The 14,418-nt window shown below is 38.9% G+C and overlaps 1 protein-coding gene across 1 annotated transcript in view; it reads right to left on the bottom strand.

The window, feature by feature from the left end:
- Positions 1–14,418, bottom strand: part of LOC121407045 (NACHT domain- and WD repeat-containing protein 1-like) — a 37,610-nt gene continuing 23,192 nt past the window's right edge. Inside the window, exons 3-12 of the mRNA XM_041597953.1 lie at positions 12,487–12,689; positions 10,689–10,947; positions 9,279–9,442; positions 8,655–8,877; positions 7,853–8,193; positions 7,230–7,436; positions 3,883–5,625; positions 2,575–2,759; positions 1,618–1,742; positions 1–1,314 (exon numbers count right to left, since the gene is read on the bottom strand). Coding sequence (XP_041453887.1) covers positions 1,097–1,314; positions 1,618–1,742; positions 2,575–2,759; positions 3,883–5,625; positions 7,230–7,436; positions 7,853–8,193; positions 8,655–8,877; positions 9,279–9,442; positions 10,689–10,947; positions 12,487–12,689 — 3,668 coding nt within the window. The 3' untranslated portion in view covers positions 1–1,096. The remainder of the gene's footprint in view (positions 1,315–1,617; positions 1,743–2,574; positions 2,760–3,882; positions 5,626–7,229; positions 7,437–7,852; positions 8,194–8,654; positions 8,878–9,278; positions 9,443–10,688; positions 10,948–12,486; positions 12,690–14,418) is intronic.

A 14,418-nucleotide genomic window follows, 5' to 3' on the forward strand; every position in this document is an offset into this window, starting at 1 on the left:
TCATAAACTGATCATCAGATACCGGATGTACCCAAATCTACTCTTATCCAATCAAATCGCACAATGTCAGTAGCTTATAATCATTGCTTGTCACATACAGTTAAAAAGAGCTTCATGAAACAGGATTTGGGTTCACAGAGCGGGGATTTTTGCTCCTTAGCCTTGTCTTTTGAACAGTAGTAGTTGATCAAATCATCCTCAATTATGGAAAACAATCAGCCGCATGCCTTTTATTATTATGCATGCATTGTCCCCTTGAAGAAACCAGATGCATGCTAATTGGGTAAAACAATGGTATAATCTGCTTTCCACAGTTGAGATCAATTTGATTGCAACTCATTGTAAAATGAGGCAGCGTCTCTCTCTTCCCTATTTAGAGGTTCCGCATGAAAAGTTCAAGCAACGCCTCACCATGAAGTTCCATTGCATTTATTCTATGCCATTTTCTACTCATTCCTGGGGGGTGTTTCACAAAAACTTTATACTTGGAGTTATTCTTAAATACCGATGCGCACATGATACATGTATGTCACACGTAGTCTTATTGATTGGTACGCAGTAGCGTGCATCCTATTATCACGATTTGACCAATGCGAATGCCTTTTATACCACACGCAACTGGACCTTTAAGTGCTACCCTAAGTCATACTCAACTGTTTGTGAAACACCCCCAGATACCTATGTAGGATGGCATCGGTATAGTAGCCGAATTTGGCAAAAATGCCTATGTTCTTCAGGGCACTGATGTGACACATTCTACCATTCCAGTAACCATATTCCAGACTGATAAACTTCAAATAACAATTTTGAAGAGATCAGGTTTGCATTGCAAATTTCCAATAATGAATTCTAGATAATATAATATAAATCCATTGATTATATCTAGAAATATCATACTTTGACACTGATTTCTATAATGCAATCATCAAGCTGAATTGTGAGATTTTCATTTTAGAATTTCAGCAATAGAAAATAATTCCAATAGGGAATCATTTTTTTTTTTCATTGAAATTCTTGCCATTATATATTTCCAACTCGCGAGATCCGAGACTGCATACGTTGGCCACTATCTACCACCTACATGTTTTAGGTCTCATTAACTCTCGGAGGGATTGACATCGAATTCCTCCCCCTTTCGTGCTGAATCGCCAAAGGTTCCTGCATCCTTGGGTATTGGGGCGGAGCCTTTGGAGCGTATCCATAGAGACACAATCTCCCTCTGTCCCTGCAGACCAATCACGGCACACGTACCATCTGCAGATATCTGGCAGCAGCTGATTGGCTTGTCAGGCGTGAAGGCTGCGAGACACATACCTACATGAAACAAAACAAAAAAGAAATGCATGAATGAACATGTATATAGGTTTCAGTCGATTCATAAAGATTCTGTAAGGTTACACATGTGACTATATTAAAAACTATGAATAATATTTTGCCACATTCATGAGATATCACATAATATTGGTGATTTTATTTCATTTGCATTCACTATAGGAGTTGGGAAATTACAATTTTAAAATGGCATGTTTGGTCATAAAAATTTGAGAAAGTGACAACGTGGCAAATTATCTGACTGATGTACACAGTATCAATTTGTTTCTGGTATAAATGCATCACCTTTCTGGAGATCCCAGGCCCTGATGGTACGATCCTGATGTGTTGAATCGTATGTGAGGCAGACTGTTCCATTGTCTGATAGGTAAAGCCTATCTACTGGATGGGTGTGTCCCTCCAGGGAGTACCTTGAGAATGAAGCATACATAAATTCAGCATTTAAATACTGCTAGAGGTGAAAAATACCTTAGCATGATATAATTTCAATTAACTGGCTAAAGCAGTTACCATCAAATAAAGGTCAGATTTGGGACTAGAGTATTGAATATCAAAAGAATTTAATGCATATGAAATTCATTTAAAAAAAGTAACTTTCTGACTTAGTATGAAGCTTGTTCAAGGGGAATCCAGCCTTGGTCATAAAAAGTTGCATTGGAAAGGAGAAAAGAAAACAGAATGTTGAAAATTTGAAAGAAATCAGATAAGTAATAAGAAATTTATGGCTGGTTTAAAATTGAGATCCCTAAGACTATGTAGATTTCAAATTGGCAACTGGGTAAGGAAATTCTGACAAGTGGCAAGGACAACTTTCTGATATCAGGGATTTGTGGTTTTATCCTTAATACCAATTCCCCTGGGGCAGTTATATAAATACAACCCAGGTATTTTATTGTTTTATGTCCTAATGAAAGAAAAATATAAATAAAATCACACATTTTGAAAACTTACATTTTTAGCCATTTTATGTACTGGGGTACATAAAAGAGCAATCCTTGGGTAACATCACCATGACATCACAAATGCGGCCAATTTGAAGTCTCCATGGTATAGTGATTACCAATATAAACAACTTTTAAAAATTCATAACTTTCTTATTGTTTGTCTGATATTGTTCAAACTTCCACCTATCAACTTATCTGAATTTTCTTTCTCATCTAAAAACAAGTTTTTATTTGGGTTGGATTCCCCTTTAAAATGGATAACACCCCATCCAACTCATCAGCCTGAGAAGGGACTTACTTCATCGATCCTGAAGCCAAGTCCCAGACCAGAATGGACGAGTCCTCGCACCCGTTGACCACGCACATTCCCTCCGATGAGATGGCCACACATGTGGTGTTGACCGGAGGCTTCCATTTCTTGAAGAGCTGACCGCTTTGAAGGTCATAGACAATGACAAAGTTGCGTGTTGGATCCTCCAACTCCTGTGTATGATGTAAAGAAGATTTGAGGTGCAAACACAGGGGAAAATTAGATGACAGATTACAATTATCAAAAACAAAATCATTTAAGTAAATGTTACGATTATGGGCTTTCTTGCTAGTTTATGGACTTCCATCATTAATTTTTTTTTTCCAACTTGATAGGATTTGGTAAATGATCACGATTTGTTTGATAGATAAAAAGGTACTATACGTTAATGTATTTAGGGAGACGTGTGGTGTCTGGTTCATCCAATGTTACATTTTGTTACAAATCACAACATATGTCCTGAATTTAGCTGTGAACATGAGATAGAAGTCTTGCATTTGAGAATGAAGCTAAAAGTATTTAGTACAAGGCCAGTTTGTTGTGCCAAGTATAAATACAAAAGATGTCACTGAATGTTGTTGCAAATACCTACTGAATGTAGAAAATTTTGCATGTTCATACAGGATCCCACACCAGTGGTAACAAGGTATTTGGGTTATTGCACAGTTTGAACAAGGCTTTCTCCAAGATTCTTGATAAAAGCTCCCTTTTCTCCTTACTTTGAATTCAATATTCCATTTCTTCCGCAATCATGGATATTTTTTCTCACCTTTTGGTAAAACCAACCACACATATCTAGGGTCTGTATCAGGAATGTTTGCAATCCATCACTGGATGACAATGGCCAATTCAGATCATTATGGCCAGTGGCATTTGTTCAAATCACTGTCCAGGATCTAGTCTCCATTTTTGATCCATTGCAAATCTTTATATTACAGAGCCCTGAACCCTGTCACACAGAGCTAGCACTTGAACGTAAGGCTAAGTTCATGCTTAATTACATCAAACATTATGTGCAATCAAGTGCACAAATCAACTGTACGATCAATCACTGTTGGGTAAAAGGCCCCTGGTAGATGTCTCATAAAACTGGTTTGGTACGAGCAACTTGCAATCCTTTATTGTGGTAATTAGTTTTTCATTGGCGTTGATTCACTTCCTAAAAAGTGTCACCTGTTGTTTGTAACATACAAGCAGGTTAATGAAATACCCACCAAATATACTTTCCAGCACAAAATCATTTTGGTGAAAGAAACACTGTTATCAGACATTGTGACATGGCACTGGGCTGCTTACCTTGATGACAGATACCACGTAGTGACCATCATTGGAGATCGCTGCCATTCGGGTGACAAACTCATGCTGCTGAATCCTGAAGTCATGGATGAGTTTCCTGGCATTCAGATCCCAAACCAGGAGAGGGCTAGGCTTCTGGGTTCCGTCTCCACAGACGCATCTCTGACCATTGGCACTGACCAACAGACTGTTGAGGAACCTATCCTCACCAGCCTTGAAGGTGGCCACAATGGCTCCAGTTCCCACGTTGATGATGTTGACGTACATACGGTTCCGTGAGAGGGCCACGACATGATCCTTGTCATGAAGCGCAAAAAATGGCATTTGTTGATTCATGATGCCCAAAAGCTTGGTCTCGAAGGTACCAGTATCAAGGTTGTATATCTTCAGCTCCCGGTTACACAGGACAACAACGCGGTGAGCTTCGATGAAGCAAATATCGCGGGGGCTGTCAATGCCCTTCAACGTTCTGACAGGTTTTTGAGAGACTATGTCCCATACAATCAGCTCACCATTCGCAGGTGACACAGACACCATATACCACGGCTGGGACTTAACCTTGTAGAGCTGGGTCAACGAAGGTTCCTTGGACTTCTCATTGTCTTCATCAAGGGCTTCATCCTTGGCATCACTGACCTTAAGGAGACAAGATGTCGAGGGGAAGAAACTAATATGAGGGGGGTTGTTGGCAACCTGAAGCAGCTTACTCATGTGGGGATGCTTACTCTTGTTCTTTTCAACAGATTTGTCCAGTCTCTGTATGAGCTGAGTGAAAAGCTGAGATCCTGAGCATGATAAAGCATACGCGGACAACTGCAGAAACTCTTCCATCAGTTGTAGATCGTGATTCGATGCATCTCTTGTCTGAGCCAACCGCACATCCTCAAGCACATCGTACACATCGCAACAGGTTAGTTTTTTCACCAGCCAGTCAATATCCCACACATATTTGTCCACAAATTTCTTGTCTCCAGTGTGGAAAACATGGTAACTGACTTCTCTAAACTTCCGTAGATTGTCCACTTTGCCAAACTCATTAGGTTGGGTTAAAACCAGCCTGTCCATGACCATTTCAATTCCACCTTCACCAACATAGGGCTTCTTCTTTCCCAGTGACCATCTATCCTGGAAGTAGTCTTGGATGGTCATATGAAGCTGCACGCGATCTTTATCGTTAGATAAATATTGCTTGGTTACCACTTCCCTAAAACAAGAGTGTCCCCAACTTCTTAAGTACCGTCCGTTAACGTTGCACTCCTGTAAACACGGACCAAGCTCTTGACAGAGGGCTACCCATAATAAACTTGGCACGCGTCTCAAAACTTGTGTCCTCTGTGCGTACAGTTCATTCAGCACAGCCTCATCACATGAGAGTATATCGTTCATCTCAGCATCCGAGATGCCGTCCCTGGCTATTGACAAGTATCCAAGGGATTTTGCGACTGCCATCTTGCCGTACCGCTTTTCAATTGTTTCAAGATGCATTCTGAATTGCGACAACACATCCTTGCCAAGATTTGTAGTCGCTGGTGGGTCGTAGCTGTGCCATGCACAAGCTGCTTGGCATGCTAACCTGATGTAGAGTGGGTGCGGACATGCAGCGATGGCGTCTTGTAACATGCTGTATTGATCATCAGACAGTGTTCTTCGATGACTCTTGAGAAGTGATTCACTTAGTTTGGCAGCTTCATCATTGGCTAGTGGAGGTATCTCAATGAATTGAGCACTGTCTTTCAGGTGATTCTATAAAATGGAAATATAAAAATAAACCAAATTCAACCTCTATTGTAATAACTGAAAAAGACAATTTATCACAGATGTTGAAGATAGATTTACACCCTAGTTTAAAGGACAGTGGTACTCCCTTTTATTTGGCCAAAGGAGGATGTAAAAACATCTATAGTTTATTAACAAGTGGAATGCCTCTGGCCGTCTCACCTGCATCACGCGGTTCAATGTAGCAGCAGTGCTGACTTTGAATACTACTCTAACTCGCACAAGATGTTCAGTGATACATGGTTACTCTTATGTCCACTTTTTATGAACTAGACCAATAAACTTACAGAGATATGATGGTTATTCAACAAAAAACCCCAACATGGCCAGATTTCATTGACCTTACATGACCTTTGACCTTGATCATGTGACCTGAAACTTGAACAGGATGTTCAGTGATACTTGATTACTCTTATGTACAAGTTTCATGAATCAGATCCATAAACTTTCAAAGTTATGATGGTAATTCAACAGATACACCCAATTCGGCCAAAGTTCATTGACCTTGACCTTGGTCATGTGACCTGAAACGTGCACAGGATGTTCAGTGATACTTGATTACTCTAATGTCCAAGTTTAATGAACTAGACCAATAAACTTTCAAAGTTATGATGGTAATTCAACAGATACCCCCGATTTGGCCAAAGTTCATTGACCCTAAATGACCTTTGACCTTAATCATGAGACCTGAAACTTGCACAAAATTTTGAGTGATGCTTGATTACTATTATGTCCAAGTTTCATGAATCAGATCCATAAACTTTCAAAGTTATGATGGGAATTCAACAGATATCCACAATTCGGCCAAAGTTCATTGACCCTAAATGACCTTTGACCTTGGTCATGTGACGTGAAACTCATGCAGGATGTTCAGTGATACTTGATTAACCTTATGTCCAAGTTTCATGAACTAGGTATATATATTTTCTAAGTTATGATGACATTTCAAAAACTTAACCACAGGTTAAGATTTCGATGTTGATTCCTACAACATGGTCTAAGTTCATTGACCCTAAATGACCTTTGACCGTGGTTATGTGACATGAAACTCTAATAGGATGTTCAGTAATACTTGATAAACCTTATGGCCAAGTTTCATGAACTAGGTCCAAATACTTTATAAGTTATGATGTCATTTCAAAAACTTAACCTCAGGTTAAGATTTGATGTTGACGCCGCCGCCGCCGCCGTCGGAAAAGCGGCGCCTATAGTCTCACTCTGCTTCGCAGGTGAGACAAAAATGGAGTTGACATTAATATGTTTATTAGCAAACCTGTGTAAGGAACTTTAAAAAGTACACAAATACTATGTATACACAGTATCCACTTCCGGATCAGAAACACAGAGATAAGTTGTGCCATCAGCAGCAAAGAGTGTGCATTAAAGGGGAATCCAACCTTGATCATATGTTGTGTGAGAGAGGAGAAAATATGAGAGAATCGTGAAAGTTTGAAAGAAATCAGACAAGCAATATGTCATGGCTGTTTTAAAATTGAGATCCCAATATATTGCCAACTCATAACTGAATTACAGGACAAAGATTGGAAGTTTCAACAGAAATTCATACAAACCTGAAGTTTGCTGAAGCCTTCAAAGTCCTTGCCCCTCGTTGTCAGGACCATCTTGACCGATGGAGCTAGGGTCTTGGGGATGGCACTGAGAGCTTCAGCTTCGTCGTCATTGAACTGATCCAAGCCGTCAATGACTACCACAAGAGGGCGCTGTACTGTGACCTTCTTGAGCAGCTGGGCGAGGTCTTTATGCAGTCTCTTCAGGCCCTGAAAAAGCATACAAAGTTTCACATGCAACGTCAAAGGAGGGTGTTGATATTGTGGAAGGTACACTTCTGTAGCATTCTGGAGTGGCAGGGATGCTTTCTCTTACATTTTCTAGTTTAATACTATTTTCCCTATGAGCTGGGATGAAACTTCCAATTTTGCAGTATACAAGTTTGTAATCATCACCATCACCGATATCATCATCATCATCATCAACATAACCATCATACTTGTGTTTTTGGTCTTGTTGATATTAGAACTATCATAACCTGAGAAGGTTCTTCTCTTTGGAAACTATGGATACTCTTAATTAGCTTTTTTTCTTAGACAAAGCTTTAATGTGGGCACCTTGGATTTTAAAAAATTTTAAGAATCTAATTTCAATCAATCATTCTGCTCCTTTTCACTTTGCTTACCCTAGCTCCAATGGATATATGCTCTCCATACAGGTAAGCAATTTGCTCACATACACTCCTGAAGACCTGATTAGGGGTTGACGATTCCGGTGATGACCCAATGAACCTGACAACGCAAGCGCTGTTGGGTAGTACCTGCTCTGCCATCTTGGCCGTCATGGCAGCGAGGGCAGACTTGCCACAACCGGTGCAGCCATGCAGCACCAGAGGGACATTGTCCTCACTGCTCAGGTAGCTGCTGATCTGGCCAGTGAGGGCGCTACATCCTTGGAATGTTTCTACATGCTTCTGGCAGAGGGTAGTGTGGTGCTGGAGTTCTGCATGCAGGCGACGATGGACTCCTAGAAAGCAACAGATACATCAGAAAATTTAAAAATGTACATTTTGTCACATTTCACAAATGATCCGACAAAAACTTGATAGAGAAGTTAAGCTAGATGTTCCTCATGAATTCTTCAACACTGTCAAATACCATTGGCCTCTCTCAAATATTTTTTGTCAGATGGTGTTGGAAGACTGTGTATTCAAACTGAACATGCTTTAAATATGGCTAACTCTAACTCATCACACAAATGGGCTTAAATTTATCCAAGGTCATGGTCATGTATGTCCTTTTAAATGGCCTCATTGTTCCTCATATTGGCCTCAGGGGAATGTTTGGTGTCATTTTTATTTTCCTCATTTGTGCTATGATGAAGAAATATGCCACAGAGAAAAGTACCCTTTCCTTAAATTTTTTTAAAATAGAAGGCCTCCACACCCCCTGGAATAGACACAACCCTACCAAAAGGATGTAACTCACTAGTTGCTTTGACCTCCTCCTGCCTCTCAGCAATGGCCCTGTCGATGAGTTCCTTGACGACGGTGTGAACCTGGTTGCAGAAGTTCTCCAGATACTGAGAATGGGTGGAGACACCATCTGGATCCAGACCCTTAGGTCCCCAGTTGACCTCAAAGGGCATGTAGTTACCCTCATTGACCTTGGTATGGAGACGCTTGGTCAGCTGGGCAAGCTGCTCCGAGGACTGTCAAGAAAAATTGAAACACTCACAAACCTTGATTTATGATAATAATAAAAAAAATAATAATAATAACAACAACAAACCCTTGCCTGCAAACAATGTCTGGACTTTCTTCATTCCATATATATAGCCCTCCAGCAAGACCTTCCAATGTCTAACTGGAGGCTTCACCTTTGCCCAACATAAAAAAGTGTATTTATCTAATGAAATAGCAACACACTTGATGTATTGGATAATCTAATGTAGTATTTTCCTTAGCTTGTAAGAGCTTTCCAGATGTGGCCAACACGCATTATAGCATCTTGAACGTAAATAGGTCAACAATATTTTCTTCAATCTGCCACCATCGCTCACCAACATCACCTTCCTCACTCCAGGGAATCCATCAAGTGAGCATCTCTTACCTCACTATCGATTTCTCTCCCATCGTCCGTCTGCACCAGATCAAGGTAATTGGAGGCTGATGAGTCACTGGTATCGATGCCTTTGAAGACCCTGTGGGTCCACATGATGCTATCGCTGGAGCTCTCGGGACTGAATACACCCTTCTCTATCTCCATCTCAAGCACTGATCAGAGGAAGGTAATAATGATAGTTGAGTGCGATTGCAATACAAGTAAATGGTCGTTATATATCATTTTAATGATCATCCAAAATATTCTTTATTTCTCAAAATAATAAGAAATTAATCTAATTGATTTCAATATTACTCAATCAGAGCCACCACTACAATGACTATAACCCAACCATTACCACCACTGCCTTGATCAAAATCGTCAAAAGCAGCAGCACACAATAAATCATCCCACCTACATCATCAGATTTTTCATTATATAATTATCATCATTATCTTCCTTTTTCATTACCATCATCTGGGAGTCATCACCATCAACAAAACAACCACCATCATCACAATCGACAAAATCATCATCAAATATATTTATATTGATAATAATCATAATACACAAATCATTTATAGGGCATATCACATTATGATTTAACGTCCCAATGCGCATCCTTTAGCCATGCAGCTTTCCAAGGAATGGATCATCATACATGTATTCATCGTAGCCATTACAAATAGAAAAATCATTGGCACCATCAAAAGCTCATAAGCATCAGTATCAACACCACCACCACTCCCTCCTCTACCCTTACTCCCTTTCTTCCTCCCTTAGCCCTCCTCTACTTCAGTCTAGATCTGGATGTTTGTAGTTATTTGTTTAGAAAACCCTACACTCATTCATCCCACAGTGTACACACACCGTCTTTTTGTTTTAGTGAAAGGAAGTGAAATGACGGTGTGCGTGCACTGCATGGGATGAACGAGTGTAGGGTTTTCCAAACAAATAACGACCAACATCCAGTGCTGGTTGAAACGGTGTTAGTCTAACAGAGTGCTAACAGTAAACTCAGTCACATCTTTCGGATTAAGAAGTCAGAACATTTAATCCAATGTGTAAGTAATGCATTGTTTGGCCTCTATTAGTGCATTGTTGGCGCTAACGTTTCTGCACGGCTGCTACAGATCTAGACTACCTCTACCTCTGTATCCATCAGCAGCTCCACCATCACCAGTCCCACTCCTCCCCCCAATCGCACCCCCTCTTCATCCACCTCCACCTCTTCCACAACCTCCCTCTTCCCCCTACTCCTCATCCTACTCTTTGATGTCCACCATCAGCTTCTCCAGTCAGCTAGATATCATTTTTGTACAGTATCAAGACTGTTTTTCTCAATCAGCTTCTCCTCCTTCTTTACACCCATCACCGGCTTCACCTCTTCCTCCACCTCCCTATACCATCTAAACTCACATGATGCCATGTACATCTCCTTCTCCTCCTTGCCCCAACAGCTGCTCAGTATCTTGTGCACCTTCTCCTGGTTCTCCCTGCCCCCCTCCTCATCCCGGTAGACATACACCGGGGGCGTGGCATTGGAGTCCAGATGATAGCATTGGGAGAGGATTGCTTTATCATCTTCTACATCAACCTTCTTCAGCAACCGGTCATAGGCCGATGCAAGGATCCGGAAAGGGGCTGTGCATCTCTCATACTTCTGATTCAGGAAAGACTACAAAAAGAATGCAAATATTCTTTAAAGTGGATTATTTAGAAACAGCCGAATACATAGCATTAAAGCAAAATTAAGGAGAGCGTGACTGTCTCTTTTGGGGACAACAAAGAAATCATAGTTAACACCAAAATCCAATCAAAAAGGCAGGAGGCCAATATATATCAATATTTTTTATGTGTGTGGTGTCAGTTTATTGCATTGATAATGGATGGGTGTTATCAATTTAACTGCCCAATATGCTTTCATCATCATAAAACTTCCATTAAAATTCTTAAAACTACCGGGGAAGCTCATAAAATCTTGAAAAGGAAGCAAGTGATATTGTTACATGTAATTTCTGAAGCAGCAAAGGCACAGTTACCTAAAAGAGTTAAAGTCCTGAACTACATGTACATGTACTCAATCTCTTTATCAATAATTTCAAAATTGATTCATATTGATTGCACCTTGCTCCTGTGTAACAATGGAGTTGTATATCTTGTTATAAAAGGAGAACACGCCAGTGATAGGATTTGGACCCACATCCCTTTGATTGAAAGACAAGAGATGTAACCACTGTACCACAATGCCTTTCCACCTATAAAGAAGGAGCGTACTGACAAACACTGTGAGTGTTGTCCCATTCACTGTATATTATGTTTAGCTGGTCTTGAAGGGATGGTCTGGGCTGAAAATATATTTATATCTAAATAAATAGAGTAAAATTCACAAAGCAAAATGCTGAAAATTTCATCAAAATCGGATAACAAATAACAGTTATTTGATTTTAAACTTTATCAATATTTTGTGAAAACCATTATATGCACATCGTCATGAATATTCATTAGGTGGGCTGATGATGTCATATCCCCACTTTCCTTTTTCTTATTTTATTACATGAAATCATAATTGTTTCATTTTTTTCATACATGTGTAAATGATGTGTCTCCATTCTGATGAAATAAGTTGCAGCAATAACTTACTAATGCCCTTAATCAGTTGTCAATCCAATGTTTTAGTTCTTGATACAAAACTTTTGAATAACACTTATTTCATACAATAAAATACAAAAGAACAAGTGGGGATATGACATCAGCAGCCCACCTAATGAATATTCATGAAGACATGCCAAGAACTGTTTCACCGGAATAATGCAATTCTTAAAAATTCAATAACTTCATTATTTGTTATCCGATTTAGATCAAATTTTTAGTATTTTGCTTTGTGAATTTTACTCTATTTACTGAGATACAAATATCTTCAGCCTGGACCATCCCTTTAATAAAAAACTCATATGGAGAAACTAAAATGTTTCCAGAAGAAAAGTACTTTTTCAGATAACTGGCAATATAACAATTGCTGTATGAATGTATTGGGATACCAATTAAGTGTGTTTTCATTCGAGGGGGCATGTATTACGAGACTAAACTGCTAAAACATTGCATTATGGGTAAGAGCCTAGCCAGATTTGAATAATTGAGGAATTGGGGTGGTGCTATGCAAGGCTGCTGTCCATATTTGCTTTAACATTTTTTTTTTAAAGAAACTGCAACTTACAATGAAGTTAGGTCCTGTTGAAAGGTTTTGGCAGTTCCTGATCTCATTGAAGCACTGGTCTAAGAATCTTTCATCTCGTATCCTAGCATCCCAGATGCCCCAGTGTAGATCAACCACATCAAACTCATACCCCTTACTGGCACAGTACTCCCGCAGGCCAGGATAGATCTTCTCCATCAGCGCACTTCTCTCCACTTCCGAGTCTAAAGCAAGAACAATCAAACAAATCAAAGCAATTTCGTGTCAATAGATTTTTGGTTTCTCACTAAATTCTCATGAGGAACTTCACAGCTACTTTGTCACTCTACTTGCCATCAATTTGGATGACAAATAAAGTCACAATTTTCATGAATTTCCCTAAACGATTCATTAGTAGCTTCATTACAGGGTGAATATTAAGTTAATACTTGAAAATACAAGCATTTTTTACAGTTTTCTCATCTCCTTCCTTGAGTTGTTTGGCTTTGGGCATGTAAAATAATTCTCTACAAGATCAAACACTTTGCAAAATCTGCAAAGGACTACCTAGAGGCTACTTGCAAGACAACGAGGTCTAATTTGATTTCTCTTGGGTTTAATCAAATAAAAGATTTTCAGACAGGGAGGAAAATTTGAAATCATAACATTCTACCGGTTATAATTGATTTCTGGGGGACATGAATTTATTTTACTTGTGCATAAAAATTTCTCCTCCACCAATCGATTTTTAATGTTTATATAATATCACTCAAGAAGTTTAGATTATTGTAAGTTTGTAACAGATCCACAATGTATAACTCTGTCATAAAAACATAACAAAAGTTAAAGTCTGGCACTGAAAAAATATGCAATTCACATCAAGAATCGAGAATATGCATATATGTACAATGTAAGTAGAAACAAATTCTTACATCAAAAAAGCAAATAAGTGAAACATTAAACCATTTTTTTTCAAAAACCAACAACAGACATAACTATTGGTACACCGTACATGTATTTATGATTATTAAAATGCAGTTAAAATGGTATTCCTACAATTCACTTGACATAATAAATCAAATTCACATCAAATCCATTATGAATTTGCAAAAAATAAAAACATTCTTGCATCTCAACATCATTACAGTCAAAGTCAGCATAAGCAATCATCCACCATAAAGATGGAACTATTTTATTTAAAATCTTGAGTCCAGTCAGCTAGATTCAATTTTTGTACAATATTTGAACTGTTTTTCTTGATAGATTGATTCATGTTTTCTTTTCAATATAATGGAAATACAGTAATAAAGCCACAACATAGCAGACACTCGTTAATGCACTGGATGAGAATATATTCATCCAACCTCCCTTCCAGTAAACATTCATTCTAATACCATGATTTGTTGATTCTACATCCGACCCTAATAACCAAAAATCTAATCAAGAGCCGAGTCAAGAAACAAGCAAATCTAATAACTCCCCTGGAGAAAAAAATCACAAACAAGCCAGACCCGACCACGACTCATGGGGTCTGTTTCACAAGAGATGTAGGCCTGCGCGAGTAAGAATGAAATTTTGAGTTGTGTGCAGTATTATCGCAGTGTCCATGTCTCCGTACACAAAGAGCAGAATGGTACAAAATTTTTAGAATAATCAATCTAATCAACAGAGAAAAGACAGTATATCTTGCACTAATAATATACGCAAATAACGATATTAATTTTGTGTGTGTCCTCATCAAAAATCAGAATAAAATCCTGACAATCATCATATTGAGCTAAGCTAAACAAGTTACTTGATGATGAATAGAAAATGGGGAAAGAATGATTTTCATACTTTGATCAAACAAAGTGTAAATGGTGTCTGTACAACAGTAGTGAACTTCGGACTTTTGAAAGGATGGGGTTTCGAGTTGAATGAAAATTTGACAAGCAAAAAAAAAGGTTTTCAAAAAAAATCTGAGGGGGTTTGATC

Source organism: Lytechinus variegatus, chromosome 2 (genome assembly GCF_018143015.1).
Source record: "Lytechinus variegatus isolate NC3 chromosome 2, Lvar_3.0, whole genome shotgun sequence".
Taxonomy (NCBI): Eukaryota; Metazoa; Echinodermata; class Echinoidea; order Temnopleuroida; family Toxopneustidae; genus Lytechinus; species Lytechinus variegatus.